The sequence below is a fragment of the Elephas maximus genome, chromosome 6 (genome assembly GCF_024166365.1).
Source record: "Elephas maximus indicus isolate mEleMax1 chromosome 6, mEleMax1 primary haplotype, whole genome shotgun sequence".
In the NCBI taxonomy this organism is placed as follows: domain Eukaryota; kingdom Metazoa; phylum Chordata; class Mammalia; order Proboscidea; family Elephantidae; genus Elephas; species Elephas maximus.
The window spans coordinates 100,342,722-100,356,350 of NC_064824.1; the positions used below are offsets into that span (position 1 = coordinate 100,342,722).

The 13,629-nt window shown below is 37.5% G+C and overlaps 1 protein-coding gene across 1 annotated transcript in view; it reads right to left on the bottom strand.

The window, feature by feature from the left end:
- Positions 1-13,629, bottom strand: part of C2CD6 (C2 calcium dependent domain containing 6) — a 139,953-nt gene that overhangs the window by 56,456 nt on the left and 69,868 nt on the right. Inside the window, exons 11-13 of the mRNA XM_049888833.1 lie at positions 10,004-10,073; positions 7,644-7,687; positions 6,421-6,684 (exon numbers count right to left, since the gene is read on the bottom strand). Of these exons, the coding sequence (XP_049744790.1) occupies positions 6,421-6,684; positions 7,644-7,687; positions 10,004-10,073 (378 nt within the window). The remainder of the gene's footprint in view (positions 1-6,420; positions 6,685-7,643; positions 7,688-10,003; positions 10,074-13,629) is intronic.

Here is a 13,629-nt window from a genome sequence, read left to right on the forward strand (position 1 = left end):
TGATGTGGAGGACTATTTACTGCCTGATTGATCAGAATTTTTGGTCAGCATGTTCACTACTAATTCCCGTTGGATTCCCTCAAAGCCAACCGATCAAACCATGAAGTCCTGATTCTTCTTCTTTCAGAAAGTCCTATCTGTCAGTATCCCATCCTTGTCAAGAGCTGTGAAGAGTTTGATATTTTACCCTGCTTGTAAGCTAACAAGTTAGCCTTCCACAGTTTTTTTTTACTACGAACAAAAATCAAACTTATTTAATGATAATGCCAACTTTTTTTTAATTACACAATTTGATAAGCTTTAACAAATATATACATCTTTGAAACCATCACCACAATCAAGATAAGCAAACATATCCATCACCACAAAAAGTTACTAGTGCTCCTTTGAAATCTTCCTCTCCTGTCCCTCCTATCTCTCTCTCTTCCTCTTTCCCCCCACCCCATCCCTCCCCCATCACTGATCTGCTTTCTGTCACTATTGATTACATTGCAGTGTTCTAGAGTTTTACGTAAGTAGAATCATATGGTAGCCTTCCACAGTTTTGTGGATACTGATAGAAGACATGAGTCTTCTGGGTCAGAGATGGACCGTTTATTACTCAGAGCAATTGCATTAGCCAGAGTATCAGCATTTTGCATGGATTTCCCAAGCCTCATTTCTCATAAGGCAATGCAAAGAGGACAAGACAACAACTACAGCAGCAATTGGTTGCAATACAGAAATGGAATTTGTGCCTCACTCAAGAGATGGGCAAAAGTGTGAGAGAATCAAGGAGAATTGCCTCTCAGCAATCTAGAAAGATTGATGGAATGATATTCACCAAATATTAACACTGGTAATTTCTGGATAGTAGAATTTTAGGCACTGTCTATCTTTATCTCTCTCATTTTCTCTTTCATTCTCTTACTCTTATTCTTTCATTCTTTAGTTTTGGTATTGCCTGAGTTTTTAATAATAAGCATGTATCATTTTCAACTCATTACTTTTAAAAATGCATTATGAACTTTCACGTCATAATGGTAATTTGAGCTTTTACAAAGTCACTGTGCGATGAGCAGAGAGATATAGAAATAAGACATCCGAGTGGAACTGTCTACAAGACAATCAAATAGGAAGTTCTAGAGCTCCAGTGAGATTCAAAATTCATCAGCATATACATGATAGCTGAAGCCAAGAGACAGATTATATAAAGATAAAAGTTTCCCCTCATCAAGAACCAGGACATAAAGGATGGGAACACCCAGGTGCCTCAAAGTCCTGGCTCATGGTCTGATTGGTAACCTGATATCTCCACAGTTCAGCAAGTACTATCATCCTGTGGGATCACAGAACTACCTAAAATTTTCAGCCTCAGGCACACTATTTTAAAATCAGATGGTTTCCAGACTGAAGAAAACTGATATAACTGGCGGGGTCCTCAGTACTGTCAAAAGACAGGCAGGGCAGTCTGCAAATAGCTGGGTGCTCACTGTAAACAACTGTGATGTACCCTGGCCCACAGTAGACACTGCTAGAAAAGAATGATGGTTTTCTTTGGCACTGCATTAGTTTCCTATGGCTGTTGTAATACATTACCATAAACTTGGGGGCTTAAAATAACAAAAGATTTATTCTCTTATAGTTCTAGAGAGCAGAAATCCAAAATCAGTTTCACTGGGCTCAGATCGAGGTGTGAGCAGAGCCATGGGGAGGCTCTAGGGGAGAAACTGTTTCTTGATTCTTTCAGCCTCTGGTAGCTGCTAGCTCCTTGGCTTGTTCTTTTGTAGAATGTCTTCAAATCTCTCTATTCTGTCTTCACACTGCCTTCCACTCTATGTGTATGTGTCAAATCTCCCTCTACCTCTCTCTTACAAGGGCACTTGTGATGGCATTTAGGACCCACATGGATAATCCAGGATAATCTCCCCCTCTCAAGATCCTTAATCACATCTGCAAAAACTTTGCCATATAAGGTAACATTTACTGTTTCCAGGGATTAGGACATGATATATTTGGGGAAAATTATTATTCCAAGGTATATTATTCAGTCTACTGCCAAACCAAAACTAAACCTACTGCTGTCAAGTCGATTCCAACTCATAGCAACCCTACAGGACAGAGTAGAACTGTCCCTTAGGGTTTCGAAGGACTGGCTGGTGGATTTGAACTGCTGACCTTTTGGTAAGGAGCCAAACATTTAACCACTGTGCCACAAGAATACTAAACAGGAGATTAAAATACACACACACATACACACACACACACACACACACACATAATATTAAGTGTAAATGGCCTAAACAACTCCATTTAAAGCCCTAAGCTGATATATGAGCAGCCTGGTTATACTGTAAAGACCACGTGGAAAGGGAAAGTCCCTGAGACTCACAGAGTGAGAGAATCCAGTTAAGATAAGATTTCCAGCAATGCCCATCAAGGTACCAGACATGTGAGTGAGCCATCCTGGAGCCAGCCCAGAAGAGCCCCAGATGATTGTAGCTCCAGCTGACAAAGAGTGGAGCAGAGCTGCCCAGCTAAGTGCAGTCAACCCACCAAATCTTGAGAAAGAGTAAAAATGTTTTTTTCAGATGCTAGGGTTTGGGGTGGTTTGTTATGCAACTAAGCAGAAGTTGGTACCTAGCAGTAGGCTGCTGCCATAACAAAAATCTAAAACATGTGGCATTGGTTTGGGGGCTGTGTGGCGGGCAAAAGCTGTAGGGCCCTCAAGGACACTGTTAGTGAATGTTGGAAGGATGAGAAGAAAACTTTATTGGAGGTTGGAGAAATGAAAACCAATGTTATATAGTGGCAAAAAGTTTGGCAACACTACTGCCTGTGTTAACACGGAAAAGAGAAAGTATAGCTAATGAACTTGAGTATTTGGCTAAGGAAATTTCCAGGTAGAATGATGAAAGTACCAAATGGCTTCTTTGAGTTGGGTATTATTAGGTACAAATAGAGAGGCAAACCAAAGAAGGAACTGCTCAGATTTTAAGCAGGCTCTAGTGGAAATATTTCTGAGTCAGTATTTGCTGGAATTGGAAAATATAACTTTTTCATCCTCATCTCTGCCAATCAAAGACTCTAAAGAAAGAAATGACCTCAGGACAAAGATAAAATCTAGAGTATTGCAGGTAAAATGTGGTTTCAGCGTCAAAACCACAAGTATATGGCTATAAGATCTGTTGTTAAGACCTCAAAAAAGATTCAAGGTGGTACCTCATAGACCCACAAAAAGGCTTCTAAAAATCTTAGGGTGACCTATTAGATCCTCTCTACCAGAATGAAAAACTAATTTGTGCCGTAAACTTTCATGTAAAACACAATATAAATTTTAAAAAAGATATTTAGGGGTGTAAGATTTATTCAATTGAGGAGATCACAGTTTGATACATGGAAGCCCACAAAATCTTTAAGAGAATGACAGCATCTTACACTGAAAGGAATAGGGGAAGCTTAAGATGAAATAAGGTCTTTGAAGCCCCACCTTCCTACAGACAGGATGTAAACTGCAAAGCTACTCAGCTACAAATATAATCCCTTTCTTACAAAAAAGAGGGATTATTCAGAGATAAAGCCAAGGCCCAAGGGAAGGGTCAAGAGCTTCATAATCACTATATTCCACTTACTGCTACATGCCTCACATTTCTCCTCACCCATACAAATGCCTATTCCAGTTTTCCTGTTCTCAACTCATCATGGTATATAGGGGACAGATAACTTGTCTCTGCAATTCACAGGTTTTAAGACTGAGAGGAGCCACACTCAAAGAGCCTCATCTGTCTGGATCTGATTTAGACAATGAAACCCTGTACTTCAAGCCTGAGTCTGATATAACAATAGCATGACACCTTGAGGATCTTGGAAAGGAAGTGAGGATATTTTTCAGGTGGGAAGGACAAGAATTAATTACTTGGGGCTAAAAACCAAAAAAACCTTATTGCCGTTGAGTGGCTTTCAACTCATAGTAACCCTATAGGACAGATAAGAACTGCCCCATAGGGTTTCCAAGGAGCAGCTGGTAGATTTGAACTGCAGAACTTTTGATTAGCAGCTGAACTCTTAAACACTGTGCCACTCAGGGCTACAGGTAGTTTAATCTATGATAGTTAATCTCCAAATATGGCCTCCAATGAATAACACCTCCCGAGAATCATGCCCTTCTTCAGTCCCCTTCCTTAATGAATCAGGGCTGAGCCCGTAACTTGCTTTAACTAACAGAATGCTGTGGAAGTGGTTCCAAGCCTAAGTTTTAAGAGGGCCTGAAACTTCTGTTTTCATTCCTTTTGGGGGCCCTGAGCTTCCACGTAAGAAGTTCACCTGCTCTGACAGAGAAGCCATGTAAAGAGACTACATGAGACTTCGTGGATAGGGAGAGAGAGAATTGCTAAGAGTACATGAAAGAGGGACAGAAACAGACACATCAGTCCTGATGTCCATGTGCCCCAGCTGAGCCCAGACTTATATCTGTCCCCATTAAGTCATCAGACATAAGTGAGCTATCTTGAATATTCCAGCCCAATAGAGCTCATAGGTGACTACGGTCCCAGCCAACATTAAGTGGAGCAGAACAGCTGCCCATCTAAACAGAGTTAATCTCACAGAATCTTGAGATTCTTGGGTGGTTTGTTACACAGCAATAAATAACTCACTTATCAAATGAAAACCTAGTATTTTGGAAGTCACACTAAAAATAATATAGAAATCAAAAGCCAAACTACAAACTATGGAAAAGTACATGCCATGAATATACGAGTGGTTAATAGCCTTAAAATAAAAAGAGCTCATTATAAAACCAAAACAAGATCACCAAGTCCAAAAGAAAAAAGGAGGAAAGGACATGATCTGCTTACTCATAGTAGAGAAAATCAAAATGGCTAATCAGCATGGAAAACTTTAAACCATTGTTTTTAAAAAGGATTAATACTGAAATATCTTGGCAAGAATGTAAAGTGGTACAACCTCGCTGGAGGGCAAATTGGCAACACGCCATTCCTATGAAAATAAACGAAAAAAACCAAACCCAGTGCCGTCGAGTCGATTCCGACTCATAGCGACCCTATAGGACAGAGTAGAACTCCCCCATAGAGTTTCCAAGGAGCGCCTGGCGGATTCAAACCGCCGACTCTTTGGTTAGCAGCTGTAGCACTTAACCACTACTCCACCAGGGTTTCCTCCTATGAATGTATGAGGAGATAATCATACATCCAAATAAATAGTTGGGTAAAAAGATGTTACTTTTAAACATAATGTCCAACAATATCGAAAATGTTTAAAAGATTTATGTACTGTCCATACATGAGGATAGTCTTTGCCTTGAAAAATTTTAATTCTGGTAACATGCTCATACTGTTAGGTTTTTTTAAAAAAGCATAATATAAAATTATATATAGCTCGAACAAAGTTTTCAAAAATAAATAAAATATATATGCTATAACAAAGACTGAATGGAAACAAAAATGTTAACCATGGTGGAAGAATTTTCATTTTTATGCTCCTCTCCATTTCTAAATTTTCTGTAGTAACTGTGTATCACTTTCACATTCAGCAAGTCACTCTTTTTAAGTTGCATTGACCAAGCTACTGACCTAGGTAATTAAGGATAATTTCCCAGCTAGATATATTTAATAAAATTATATATTTTTTCTTATTTGAAGAGAACTTAGAAATGCCCGAGTATAATCTACCATTCACAAAATAAGGAAATATGTCCAGAGATTTAGATGCCCAAGCCTGTCAAAATATTTAGAGGCAGAGACTTACTTAGAACTCAGATTCTTTACCTTCTGACCTGTACAACTTTTTACACTGCTTTATGAGCTACCTATAACACTGATTTGATAAGATTTAAAGACCGAGGTGAAATAACTGGCATTTTGAGAAAGACGTTACTCTCGTGTATCTTAAATTTGCATTCGCATTATTCTCATTTTTAACTATAAAATTATTTGTGACAGGAAAAACATATGCTATTTCCTATAGTACAGCACTTTTATTAAAACTTTCCATTGAAATAATTTCCCAGGCTTTTAAATTTTCTTTGAATTTACATTTAATTATTGTTGTTATACTTTCAGCTGAATTTTGTACAAACCTGTGAGACTTATACTTGATCAGTACTAACAGGGAAATGTTTAATATATTTAAACACACTTCTACTTGGAGACATTTGAATGCATTTTTAATTTATTTGTATTTAATTTGTCATTAAAAATTAATCATTTTGTTTTTCCTAGTTTTATAACTCTAATGTGAGGGAAGATACCTTTAGTTCAAGGTCTTCTGGATCTTGGCTTTTGAATCTGGGGAAACTAAGCTTGTGCTCTCCCCTCTAGCTAAGCCTACATTGTTGCTTTGCCCCCTAATTTCTGTTGAAGATCAATCTAAGTTCCTGCTCCTTATTTTACCTGGATTTAGACAGATACTTCTCAACTTTACCTCTGGTGGAGATGAATCTGTTTTAACAGGGCTTGGATATCTATTTTCCAATTTTACTTCTGGTGGAGAAAATTGATGTTCATCTGAAGATGGTATTTTTTTCTCTTCTATTGTTGGAATAGTGAACAATGGAGGGTCTGTGGGTGGTGGGTATGTTTGTTTTTCTGATTCATCACTTTTAGCAGGAATGGCATTTAAATCATCTTGGCGCAATAGCTTCAAAGTTGGCAGAGTCAGGGTTGGCAGAGTCTTATTATCCAGTAGCTAGAAAATATTTCAATAAAAAAAGCTACCAATTAATCACTATTGGCTAGAAAATACTTCAGATTAACAAAACTGGACTTAAAATCAATTGTATCCTTATCTTTTATCATAACAAATCACTGTTAATATTTGTAAGTTATTATATTCCTTATTACATATAAGAGCTGAGAGATTTAGAGACCTGTGTTCACGTGCTCTCTACTTGCCTGAAATCATGGACTGTGAAATATTGTCCATAAAGATGACCATACTTTTTAATAAAGCAGCAGTTCTCATATGTCCACAGTTTATAAATCAGTAACATCTCAAAAAAGAAAATCTGGGGGATCTGACATGTTCCTGTCATTTTACAATCACCAATGTATTACAAAATAAAGGAAATTTTCATAGCAAAATAGCATGAAGAACAATATCATAAAATCACAAATGTACCATAAAATAAAAGGAAATTTTAATAGCAAATACCACAAAGAAAGGAATCACAAATTTATTTTAACTTATCTTTATAAAAATCTCTGTATTGTCTTTCCTTTTTCTCTATTGATTTCTATTTTAAGATTATTATTACTTCATGGGAAAAGTTTACAATGTGTAAAATTAAAAGCTTTTGGTGAGAAATAGTAAAGAATGTGGTTTGGTCTGTGGCATCCATTTCTAAGATTTCATACAGAGCTTCAGGCATTTTTCTTACTTGTTCCCCTCACTTCCTCAACACCTTTTGTGCCCTATCTTCATATTTCTTTTTAAATATTACTATTATATACTGAAGCCTCCTTTTCAAAAGTGTAATTTAATGTAAACTAACTCTGTAACTGCACAGATATTGCCATAACAGAAATAACCCCAAAACACTTGAATAACTTCTTGGGTTCTTTACCCTTTCCATCTATAAATATTTCTCAATTTATAAGTATTTTATTCCTTTTTAAGATAGTAATTTTTAGGAAAAGTTCCCTTACCTTCTTTGGAACAGTTTCAACTTCCCCGTTTATAAGAGGGGCATCTGTTAAAAAAAATTAATAAAAGTATTTTATTTTACATAAAACAACACATCATTTATATGTATGTATACTGGTAAAATACTATTATAAGTTTCCTTACCCAGAACAACAACAAAAAAAGAGGTCTTTAAATCAAAGCAGCTATCCAAAAATAAAAGTCTTCAGTAAAAAGACTGATGAGTCTCTGAGAAAACTGAGGCAGTGGCAAATGAACATGTATGGAGGTAAAATGAAAACATGCAAAAAGTGATAAGATTTCAGATCCATCAATATAAGACATAAAAACAAATATAGACTGTATTTTGCTAAAAGTCAAGATGAAAGAAAATACATCCCAGATGGTCAATGGTAGGCTTGGAATTAGGAAAAAAGACTAGGCTAAAAGTGTATGAAGCCAGAAAAAATAAGGCCAATTCAAAAGAGGCTGAATAAAACACAAAACTTTCCTAGAAAATTTTACAGGTAAGGAATACATGTTTAGTGAGTAAAGAAAAGAAAAACCTATAAGGGAGGGAAACAGGGAATAAAGAGTTGAGACACAAAATCTAGACAACAAGCCTAGTAAAAAATAAATTTTACTACAGTCCCTTATTAGTTGCATGATTTTGGGCAGATCATTTTTCTGAGCCTTGGTTTCCTCATGTGTAAAATGGAATAATAGTTTATCTAATAGGTCTGATACAAGTATATACAAGATGTGAGAGGCAATATGCTTAAATGCATGAGTTCTTGGGTCAAGCTGACTGGGTTTAAATTCCACCCCTATGATTGACTTAGGAGCCCTGGTGGTGCAGTGGTTAAGAACTGGGCAGCTAACCAAAAGGCTGGCAGTTCAGATCCACCAGCCACTCCTTGGAAACCCTATGGGGCAGCTCTACCCTGTCCTATAGTGTCAGTATGAGTGGAATTGACTCTACAGCAATGTCTTTTTTTTTTTTAATGACGGACTTAGTAGCTGTGCGGCCTCTGATTGATTACTTAATCTGTTTCCTCCTCTGTAAGGAGCCCTGGTAGCACAGAGGTTAGCATTCAACTGCTAACCAAAAGGTCAGTGGTTCAAATCCATCAGCCACTCTGTGAGAGAAAAGACCTGGTGATCCGATACTGTAAAAATTACAGCCTAGGAAACCCTATGGGGCAGTTATGTTCTGTCCTATAGGGTTGCTATGAGTCGGAATTGACTGAATGGCAATGAGTTTTTGGTTCCTCCTCTGTAAAGATGAGAACAATACATCCCTCAGTGGATTGTTGTGAGGACTGACTCGTATAATTCAATAAAGTACCTAGATCACAATGAAAAATGAATGTTAACTATAACATTGTAGTAGACTATAGATATAGATAGATAAAGAGATAGATATAGATATATATACAGGAGGCTACTGTTGTTGTGTGCCATAGAGTTGATTCTGACTCAAAGCAACCCTATAGGACTGAGCAGAACTGCCCCATAGGTTTCCAAGGCTGTAATCTACGGAAGAAGACTGCCACATCTTTCTCTCACTAAGTGGCTTTGGTTAGCGGCTGAGCACTTAACCAGGGCTCTTTATAGGAGGCTATAGGAATACCAAAAGGAAAGAATTCACTAGATGATACGATGGTTCTCAAAATAAACTCTTTGGATAAGTGAAAAAAAGTAAAGGGGGCGGGAGTGAGAACGCAATGGCTACTGCTAGGCTGGTTGATTCCCAGACATTAGGATATGAATAAACCAAAGCCTGATATAGCCAAGGAAGTAGACATAGAGAAGGATGATTAAACTGAAGAAAAGTCTTAACAATAAATCATTATTCCACATGTGAAGAACCCAAGATATTAAAGATACAGTATTATGTATCTACTTTAACTTGCTTTCTAAGCAAAGCTCTTAAAGAAATTTTCAGCAAGACTGCATGAACAGTATTTTCCATTAATTAAATTTCTTACTGATACTTTTTAGTAAGTTCTTGAATTGGGTTTTTGCTAATTTAGTTCTCTTTCTTTCTCTCATATACATGCACCTCTACATCAAAGAAGCAGACAGTTCACAATCTATAACAAAAATATCTTTTCATGCATAAGATTTAACTTTTTTGTCCTTCAAAAAGTTTTAAAAAGCACTGGAAAAAAAAAACCTCTTACTTCGACTAGGTCTTCTCTTTGGAAATGTTAAAATATAAATACTATGTACTAAAACTACAATGAAGTACATATTTATTTCCTAACAAAATAGAATCCATTTAAAGCAAATCACTAATTTTGTTTTTGTGATATAACTTCCTTGTTCTCAATTATCTTATTAATAAATAACAAAAATAAATAAAAATCAGTTTCTTAACCTGATGTTTGAGTCTTCTCTTTCAGTTGATCATTAGTCAGGCTTCCAAGTACATCACTGGTATTACTTCTCTAGAAACAAAACAAAGAAAATATATTGGGGAAAGGTTAAAGAGATAAACAAGTTTTCCTTTACCTCATAGTTTCTTTTAATACAATACACTTTTTTTTTTTAATTTACAAAGGACAAGAAGAAGATGTGTTTGTGAGAAAAGAAATCCGAATGAACAATTGTAAAGAGAAGTGTCTTAGGCTAGGTTCTCTAGAGGAGCAAAACCAGTGAGGTGTATATATATATAAATGTATATATTGAGAGAGATTTATTTCAATGAAATGGATCACACAGTTGTGGAGGCTGGCAAGTCCCAAATCTGTTGGTCAGGCATCAGGCTGGAGGCTTCTCCTGACCCATGTGGTTGCAGGGACTGACAAACCCCAAAACAGAAGGCCAGACAGCAAGCTGCAGGCTCATGGGGCTATGGGAGTTGGTGAATCCCAAAATCTGCAGGTCACATGGCAGGCTGCTGGCTCACGTCCCAAGAACTGGAGGTCAGAGGATGATGACTCAAGTGCAGGGTCAAGAAAGGGCAAGCAGAGGCAGGGCCAAGTTGGCAGAATAGACAGACGCTTCTGGTGAGCCCTCTTATGACAAAGACCAAAAAAAAAAACAAGTGAAACAAGTATATTTATGACAAGCTAGAGCCCTGAGCATCAAAGGCAAGCTTAGAAAATGAACTGAGGGGCAGGGGGAGGAAGGGGCGGTTCAAAAGTGGAGAGGAGTTACTGGACCTGAATCACCAGGAGCCCTCAGACACCATTCCCGGAAGTGGCTGCAGCAGGCTGGTACTAGTGTTTGGCCACAGTTTCCTCAAGAAGAGGCAGCCAGCCAAACAACCTACTCACACCTCCAGAGCCAGAGAAGAATGGTGCTCTTGGCAAAAGCTAAGTACTTGTGTATATTTTACCACACCCCTCCCACCCCCAAGCTGGCTTCAGTGGCTGTTCATTTCCCTGGACTTGAGATAGGCCCTGTTGAGCACCTGGAGCCATCCTCCAGGCCCTGGAGAAGGAATAAATTTGCAACTGGGGAAAAAGATAATTTGTCAGCTCCACTAACTGGGGGACCTCAAGACAGAAATGGCTCCTGTCCAGGCATAAATACTCTGTGGATTTTGAGTACCTTTCCCCCTGCATGGACCTGTGTGGGCCTACTTCAGGAGAATAGGCTCTTGTTGGCAGACTACAACTATTTCAGCTGTGTGGTGGACAGGTGGGTGTTTGATGTTTGACACTGCTCTGCCTATTAAACAGGGTCCTCACCAACCCACATAAGGAATGGTGGCTTCACTGAAGTCACCCAGCTACCCATGACAGGGGTCCAAGGATAACTAGTACCTCCCAGTCCTTATAACCAAAAATACTGGGTGCCTATGGTCCATCTGCAGAACCCACCCACCTGTATACTTTAGGGAACAGGGACATGCTTTCCTCAGAGACACTTGGGGGATGATTCTCAGCCCCTACCTTGCTCAAAGCATGACCCCCTGCTGGAATCAGATACCAGTACCTACACCAATCACCCCTGCCCCTCTAAGACTGTAGGACAGAGCCTGTACCACACACTTGATCATCAGCTACCTGGACACCTGGGTGAATTCAGACAAGAAAAGTGAATGGACTCCTAGACTGATATACTTGATAATAGCTCTAGCCATCTCGGACAGGATGTCAGAGCTCCAAACGTGAAAATAATCAAGCTAGCTCACTCAAGCAACCCATCTGGGAATATCAAAACAAAACAAAGCAAGAAGCTACGATACAGTAAGCAAACATAAAATAAACTAATACGATAACTTATAGATGGCTCAGAGACAACAGTCAATATCAAGTCACATAAAGAAACAGACCATGAACATCTCAACAAGCTCTCAAAACAAAGAATCAAGGGATCTTCTAGATGAAAGTGACTTCCTGGAATTACCGGAGGCAGAATACAAAAGATTAATATACAGAACCCTTCAAGACATCAGGAAGGAAATCAGGCAATACACAGAACAAGCCAAGGAACATAAAGGTAAAGCAATTGAAAAAATTAAAAAGGTTATTCAGAAGCATAATGAAAAATTTAATAAGGTGGAAAAATCCATAGACAGACAGCAATCAGAAATTCAGAAGATTAACAATAAAATTACAGAATTAGATAACTCAATACAAAGTCAGAGGAGTAGAATTGAGCAGGTGGAAGGCAGAATTTGTGAACTTAAAGATAAAGCACTTGGCACCAATATATTTGAAGAAAAATTAGATAAAAGAATTAAAAAAAATGAAGAAACCTTAAGAATCATGTGGGGCTCTATCAAGAGAAATAACCTGCAAGTGATTGTAGTTCCAGAACAGGGAGGGATAACAGAAAATACAGAGAGAATTGCTGAAGATTTGTTGGCAGAAAACTTCCCCGATATCGTGAAAGATGAGAAGATATCTATCCAAGATGCTCATTGAACTCCACATAAGGTAGATTTTAAAAGAAAGTCACCAAGACACATTAAAATGAAACTTGCCAAAACCAAAGATAAAGAGAGAATTTGAAGAGCAGCTAGGGATAAACAAAAAGTCACCTACAAAGGAGAGTCAATAAGAATAAACTCCGACTACTCAGCAGAAACCATGCAGGCAAGAAGACAATGGGATGACTTATATAAAAAACTAGAGGAAAAAAAATGCCAGCCACAAATCATATATCCAGCAAAACTGTCTCTCAAATATGAAGGTGATATTAGGACATCTACAGACAAACAGAAGTTTAGGGAATCCATAAAAACCAAACAAAAACTACAAGAAATACTAAAGGGAGTTCTTTGGTTAGAAAATCAATAATATCAGGTATCAACCCAAGACTAGAACACTGGGCAGAGCAATCAGATGTCAACCCAGACAGGGAAATCACAAAAATAAATCAAGACAAAAAACCACTCAAAACAGGGAAACAGCGATGTTATTATATAAAAGAAGACAACATTAAAACAATAAAGAGGGACTAAGATTTTTTTTTTTTTTAAGAAATGCAGTCATAGATCTTCCGTATGGAGAGGAAGATAAGGTGATACAAAGAAATAAAATTAGGTTTAAATTTGGAAAAATAGGGGTAAATAATATGGTAACCACAAAGAACACAAACTATCCTACACATCAAAATAAAATACAAGAAAAAAATGGAGACTTAGCAGAAACAAAATCAACAACCACGAATGTGAGGAAAAGACAATACATAAAGAAAATCTACTGAGCCAAAAAAAATTAAGTGGGGAAAGGAAACTATCAACAACACACAAAAAAAGACATCAAAATGATACCACTAAGTTATTACCTATCCATAATTATGCTGAATGTAAACGTACTAAATGCACCAATAAAGAGACAAAGAGTGGCAGAATGGATTAAAAAACAAGATCCATCTATATGCTGCCTACAAGAGACATGCCTTAGACTTAGAGATACAAACAAACTAAAACTCAAAGGATGGAACAAAATATATCAAGCAAACAACAATCAAAAAAGAGCAGGAGTGGCAATATTAATTTCTGACAAAATAGACTTTAAAGTTAAATCCATCAGAAAGGATAAGGAA